General features: G+C 39.7%; 1 protein-coding gene across 1 annotated transcript in view; it reads right to left on the bottom strand.

Annotated features, from left to right (window-relative positions):
• LOC107559251 (cadherin-24-like) overlaps positions 1–3,283 on the bottom strand; it is a 10,752-nt gene extending 7,469 nt beyond the window's left edge. Inside the window, exons 1-2 of the mRNA XM_016243007.1 lie at positions 3,110–3,283; positions 671–965 (exon numbers count right to left, since the gene is read on the bottom strand). Of these exons, the coding sequence (XP_016098493.1) occupies positions 671–953 (283 nt within the window). The 5' untranslated portion in view covers positions 954–965; positions 3,110–3,283. The remainder of the gene's footprint in view (positions 1–670; positions 966–3,109) is intronic.
• Between the last annotated feature and the right edge of the window lie 4,255 nt (positions 3,284–7,538).

The following is a 7,538-nucleotide window of genomic DNA, read 5'->3' as shown; positions in this document are numbered from 1 at the left end:
TTGCTGTTTTCAGACATCAAAGCCCTGCCAGTGTCACCAAAAAGCTTGTGGGTTGAGGGGAGGGTGCCGTCTGATTACAGATCTTTCGCAGGTAGTTAAGAAGCAGCAAATAGAAGACAGTAGGAGAACGAGAGCGAGAGAGAGATTGTCACTGTAAATGAATGATCAGATAGGCAGATCAAAAAACAGACGTGAATGCCGGGTTGACGCAACATGCAGCGGCTCAGAGAAATCTATTCATATTCAATCTGAGTGGAACTGAAGAAACACGCCACAATTTAGACTGATAACGCATTCACACTGATGGAATATTAGATTTGAATGGCGCTCTGGTTTCGTTTACCTCAGCAAGGGTTCGAGCATTCAGATGCAGCAAAGAATATTTCTTGTTTGCACTTGGGATCCTTTGATATTAATTAAACCCATTTCAGGAAAACAAAAAGAGCACTACTGTCTAGGGGTAATATTTTGAGCCCACCTCAAATGGACGTAAAATCGATAAACGTGAGAGGTTATTTCACATTTAAACACCGCAAATTATAGGGAGCATTTTCCTCAGCTTTTCATCCAGTGATTTTTGGGACAGCATGAATCCTGCATTATTCAAAAATCATTGACATTCACCAAGAAAATGTGCTAGCGGGGATGAGCATATGTTGTCTTCCGCTACCTATGTTTGCCATCTCGGGTACTGTGGCGCTGTAGGGTCCTTCCTCGAAGACAGGTGGGTTGTCGTTGATATCCTGCACTCTAATGATGAACTGGGAGGAGGGCTCCAGGGCACGCTCTGTCTGACTGTCTGTTGCTGTGGCAATCAGCCGGTATTCGTCCTTCTCCTCCCGATCCAAGGGCTTGGTTACGTGGATGTTGCCCGTCTTCTCGTCAATCACAAACACTGACCCCGCCCCCTCACCCCGCAGCACATACTTAGTGCGTCCATCACCTCTGTCCATGTCAGTGTGAAGCTGATGAAGAGAAAAAGAGAGGGAACGGTTGAGACAGAAAGATTACAAGAGACTGAAGGGTTAAGAAAGACTAATATATATATATATATATATATATATATATATATATACTGGGTAGATTGTAATCCGTTACTGATTCCAAATTACATAAAAATTCTAGCTAGTAACATAATCCATTACATTACACATTTTAGGTATAATATAATCCACTTTTTGATTACTTTTAGATTACTTGTGACCCAACTCATCTATCACATTGATTGATATAAAAATACAAAGAGAATGAAAATATATTCCATTTGTTGTTATTAAGACCATAACGTCAAGTGTTTTTTTAACTGTGGTTCATGAAGTAACTGCAAACTGGGAGTTTAATGAAAAGCTAATAATTAATTAAATTATACACATTTTAAAGTAAAAACAATCATTTTAAAATAACAACAATCAAAATGAAACACTTACTAAAAAATATGAAATATTGCATTTGTTTACCTGCATGTCATGTGACCATTTACCAACATCAGACAACCGTGAACATGCAAATGTGTAATTAACTTATAATTAACTCTCAGAGAGTACTTCAAGTAAATGTATTAGATGAAAGAGGTTCAGCTGACAAAAAAAGTTTGGGAATCCCTGTATTACACAAAAAAAGAAATAACATGAATTTGTGCATTTAAATGTGTTTTAAAGACAAAAGCCTTCCAATGACAAAGACTTGTGTGAATAATATGTAATCCAGATTACATGCAGCCAGTTAATACCCAGCACAGAGGTCAAAACATCATCAACTTTATGTGCATAAAGCAAAAACGGTAAAACAAAAGATTCATCTTAAAATATAGACTCCACTTTGACAGATGAGGACTTCAGGGGCTCATTGGCAGACAGTACAGATGGGCGGTAATGATCACACAGCCTTGTGTGAAACGCTCGTACTCTGGGCACTGATTGAGGGTGGAGTCTGGTTACCAGATCAGCGGCAGTCTACGGCTAAGGAGCTTTCATGCAGTGAGCAAAGCCTGGGCTGCATAGGGAGCGCATGACGCTCAGAGGGAAGAGTGTGGAGAAAGCATCAGCATTCATCCTCATTACTGCTTCTACGTGGCCAGAATACAGCTTCTTAAAAAGACCCCATAACAGCACAACTTCAACAAAAAGTGCCACACAGCAAGTTTGGAAGACAAATGGGAGCGTGTCCTATGCATTCGAGTGTGGAAAGAGTTGAGTGTGTTCCAATCAAAATGGAGATTTTTTTTGGAATCAGAATATTCAATGGCTTTTCTAGATTGAATTTTGAGACAAAACATGTGGTTGTGTAAATGTAAATCCCCAAAGAATGTCCTGACACTCGGTGGGCAATTATGAGGAAAACTCTAAGAAAGCACATTCTGCTCAGTGATACACATTCTTGTGTACAATAGCCAGGCGCAATGCAACAAGTTGGCAAACGATAAAACAGTTTTTCCATGTCAAGAGGTGCTCACATTGAGGTCTCCAGATCACTGTACTGTTGGTTGCAAGTAGGCGTTCCTACTCAGATAGCAGTATCACACAGCTTTTCTCAGCATGTTCATATGTAGTCAAACATGCTGTTTTTAATAAAATGCTCATTGTTATTTTAGCTCCTATATAAAGTTTTTTTTTTTTTTTTTGATGAACTTCAGATGATCTGCGTCATGCTGATGTAAATCAAAGACATTCCACATCTATTTACTAATACTAATATACAGACATTTTTGGGGAAAACAATTTTTTCAGAATTCTTTGATGAACAGACATTTCCAAAGAACAGCAATTATTTTAAACAGAAATCTTTTTCTAACATTATGTCTTTACTCTCACTTTTCATTATCAATTTAATGCATCCTTGCTGAATAAAAGTATTTATTTCTTTAAAGGGGTCCTATTATGCTCTTTTACAAAGTCTTGATAAAAAATAATTACTGACCCCAGTCTTTTGAATGGTAATATACATGTAAATGTTTGTTGTAACCCTCTATGAATACAAATGAGATCAGGCAGGTAAATATGTGCTATATGCGAAGTCTCAAAATGTTTGGGACCCCACACCTGTATTTAGCACTGATCATTTGTGATCAGATCGCTCTAAATGGATGTTAATACGAGGTGTTAGTCAGTACCTCAGCTTCAGTTGGTGATCAGTCGAGGGAACTACGTGTCTTCCAGTCCAGGTGTCGAGTGTTTTTGCTAGTGAGAGCAGGCAGCCATGAAGCCGTTGCTGTGTTGTGGCTTTGGCATTCCTGATTCCATCCCTTAATTCCGCCTTGAGCTCTCGGTCAGTCAAGTCTGCCAGCAGTTTGCCGCTCCAAGCCTGGGGTTCTTAACGAAGGGCCTTAATGACCTGCCTTAACGACAGGACTTAACGAGGCCCTTAATGAAGCTGCCGCTATCGTTAAGGCTGACGATGGCGGCATGATGAAAGACGCAGAGAATCCCCTGTGTGCAGTCATGGAGAATGAGAGGAGCGTGTCCTTTTGTCCCTGGCATTGACCTGATGGACGTGACCTCCGCCGACACTCCTTGTGATTTACACATCCAATAACACTGATGTAGTGACACAGCTCAAAACAAACACACACAAGGACTCAAGGACAGACACGCAGCGTGATGCACAACTGCACACACACACTCTGCCAAGCGGATGCCTGACCACATTAGAGAAAAGAAAAAAGCATGAATTTAAACAGTCGCGCCATTATTGGCCCTACCGAGATTAGAATATTGGTACTAATTGAGGTCTAATATCTACACAGCTGAACCTGGCTGACACCTTAATAAAGGATTTATCAGAGAGGCAGTTGATTTTGAAAACAAGACATTTTGAAAAGCAACTGAATTATACATGATATTGCATCAAACAGGTCTAATGTATGCACTGACATCCAGCTGACCATAATATGCATTCAAATTAGCCATCTAAATTCCTGCCAGACATCCTGTTTCAAGGACAGATTCTCGGCTTCCTTTGTATACATGGGCATTATCATTAGGCCTCTAAATCAACTAAATTATTCATATTATAAAGTAATGTTCTTATACTCATATAGTCAATTTCATATTTTTGCAATAACCATAAATCATGAACTGTGGGAAAAAATATTCAGTGTCAACCTCTAAATCACTTAAATAACTTATTCGGGTATACTCAATTTCACATTCCTGCAGCACAATAAATCATAAAACATTGAGAGAGGGGGGAAAAATGCATTTTGCATCTGTGCATTAACCTAATGAATGTGTTTTCCTGGGCAGATTTATTTAGCACCCCGCGAGTTGGGAGAAACAGTGTTTGAGAAAATGGCACTTCAGCCATCATGTGAAATGGGTTTTGACTGCTCTAAACAGCAATGCGGTGGCCTGGATAGCGAGAGGCCATCTACACACATAACCATTACAGAAACACACACTCCGATACACACAGATCTCAGCGTGTTATGAGTTTCAATCCCCCTTTGCCACCAGGGAATCTTATCAAAGGCTTTAAGGCTGATGGGAGAGAATCTCCGGCTCCTTCACGTCTGAGTGAGGAAGATGAAGCTTGCGCGCTTCTCCTCAGAGGAGCTCAGCAACACATGACTCACTAACGGCATTGAGATGCGTTACTTTAAAAGTGATGCATTACTTTACCCTTAATACAAGTAACTAATTTTGTCAATTGGTTCATCCAACAGTAGAGTTTTTTTCTTCATCATCATCATTATTATGATTATTATTATAAGGTGGTACTTTTGCTTTGTCCTCACAAATCCCAGAAAATCTGCGTTGTAGTCCAAACGAATCGCTCGTTGTAGTTTTTGAAAAGTGATTTCTGTTCAATAAAATATCTCCTTTTGAAGTGGACTTTGAGCTTTGTAACTTTGCAGTTCTTGTTCATGCTCAAACAGCAACATTACAGACTAACTAAAGTTGAAAATAACTTATTCGGGTATACTCAATTTCACATTCCTGCAGCACAATAAATCATAAAACATTGAGAGAGGGGGGAAAAATGCATTTTGCATCTGTGCATTAACCTAATGAATGTGTTTTCCTGGGCAGATTTATTTAGCACCCCGCGAGTTGGGAGAAACAGTGTTTGAGAAAATGGCACTTCAGCCATCATGTGAAATGGGTTTTGACTGCTCTAAACAGCAATGCGGTGGCCTGGATAGCGAGAGGCCATCTACACACATAACCATTACAGAAACACACACTCCGATACACACAGATCTCAGCGTGTTATGAGTTTCAATCCCCCTTTGCCACCAGGGAATCTTATCAAAGGCTTTAAGGCTGATGGGAGAGAATCTCCGGCTCCTTCACGTCTGAGTGAGGAAGATGAAGCTTGCGCGCTTCTCCTCAGAGGAGCTCAGCAACACATGACTCACTAACGGCATTGAGATGCGTTACTTTAAAAGTGATGCATTACTTTACCCTTAATACAAGTAACTAATTTTGTCAATTGGTTCATCCAACAGTAGAGTTTTTTTCTTCATCATCATCATTATTATGATTATTATTATAAGGTGGTACTTTTGCTTTGTCCGATTTAACTATGCGACAAACCTTTATAGAAATCATGCTAAACATCTCATGACTAAAACGGGGTTATGTCCCAGTCCTGTTCTCTATATTTTCCATATTGTTCATATTTTCGATATTGTCACCTTTCTTGTCAAATAAATGAAAATAAAACAAGAAAATAAATAACTAGCATGAAATCAATAAATATTTATTTATAATATTTTATTTCTTTATTGGCTTTTAAACAGATGCAAAATACATCTTTACCCACTCCCACAATGTTAACAATAAAAAAAAAAATATATATATAAAAAAATATATATATATAGACCAACATATAAAAACAATAGAGCTGTCAAATCGATTAATCACATCCAAAATAAAAGTTTATGTTTGCATGATATTTGTGTGTGTACTGTGTATATTTAAATCTATATATAAATACACACACACATGCATGTACAGTGGGTACGGAAAGTATTCAGACCCCTTTAAATTTTTCACTCTTTGTTATATTGCAGCCATTTGCTAAAATCATTTAAGTAATTTTTTTCCCTCATTAATGTACACACAGCACCCCATATTGACAGAAAAACACAGAATTGTTGACATTTTTGCAGATTTATTAAAAAAGAAAAACTGGAATATCACATGGTCCTAAGTATTCAGACCTTTTGCTGTGACACTCATATATTTAACTCAGGTGCTGTCCATTTCTTCTGATCATCCTTGAGATGGTTCTACACCTTCATTTGAGTCCAGCTGTGTTTGATTATACTGATTGGACTTGATTAGGAAAGCCACACACCTGTCTATATAAGACCTTACAGCTCACAGTGCATGTCAGAGCAAATGAGAATCATGAGGTCAAAAGAACTGCCTGAAGAGCTCAGAGACAAAATTGTGGCAAGGCACAGATCTGGCAAAGGTTACAAAAAAATTTCTGCTGCACTTAAAGTTCCTAAGAGCACAGTGGCCTCCATAATCCTTAAATGGAAGACGTTTGGGACAACCAGAACCCTTCCTAGAGCTGGCCGTCCGGCCAAACTGAGCTATCGGGGGAGAAGAGCCTTGGTGAGAGAGGTAAAGAAGAACCCAAAGATCACTGTGGCTGAGCTCCAGAGATGCAGTCAGGAGATGGGAGAAAGTTGCAGAAGGTCAACCATCACTGCAGCCCTCCACCAGTCGGGGCTTTATGGCAGAGTGGCCCGACGGAAGCCTCTCCTCAGTGCAAGACACATGAAAGCCCGCATGGAGTTTGCTAAAAAACACCTGAAGGACTCCAAGATGGTGAGAAATAAGATTATCTGGTCTGATGAGACCAAGATAGAACTTTTTGGCCTTAATTCTAAGCGGTATGTGTGGAGAAAACCAGGCACTGCTCATCACCTGTCCAATACAGTCCCAACAGTGAAGCATGGTGGTGGCAGCATCATGCTGTGGGGGTGTTTTTCAGCTGCAGGGACAGGACAACTGGTTGCAATCGAGGGAAAGATGAATGCGGCCAAGTACAGGGATATCCTGGACGAAAACCTTCTCCAGAGTGCTCAGGACCTCAGACTGGGCCGAAGGTTTACCTTCCAACAAGACAATGACCCTAAGCACACAGCTAAAATAACAAAGGAGTGGCTTCACAACAACTCTGTGACTGTTCGTGAATGGCCCAGCCAGAGCCCTGACTTAAACCAAATTGAGCATCTCTGGAGAGACCTAAAAATGGCTGTCCACCAACGTTTACCATCCAACCTGACAGAACTGGAGAGGATCTGCAAGGAGGAATGACAGAGGATCCCCAAATCCAGGTGTGAAAAACTTGTTGCATCTTTCCCAAAAAGACTCATGACTGTATTAGATCAAAAGGGTGCTTCTACTAAATACTGAGCAAAGGGTCTGAATACTTAGGAACATGTGATATTTCAGTTTTTCTTTTTGAATAAATCTGCAAAAATGTCAACAATGCTGTGTTTTTCTGTCAATATGGGGTGCTGTGTGTACATTAATGAGGAAAAAAAAAACTGAAATGATTTTAGCAAATGGCTGCAATAT

This window comes from Sinocyclocheilus grahami, unplaced genomic scaffold (genome assembly GCF_001515645.1).
Source record: "Sinocyclocheilus grahami isolate Dianchi unplaced genomic scaffold, SAMN03320097.WGS_v1.1 scaffold21.1, whole genome shotgun sequence".
Lineage (NCBI taxonomy): Eukaryota > Metazoa > Chordata > Actinopteri > Cypriniformes > Cyprinidae > Sinocyclocheilus > Sinocyclocheilus grahami.
This window is presented reverse-complemented; position numbering and strand designations above follow the sequence as displayed.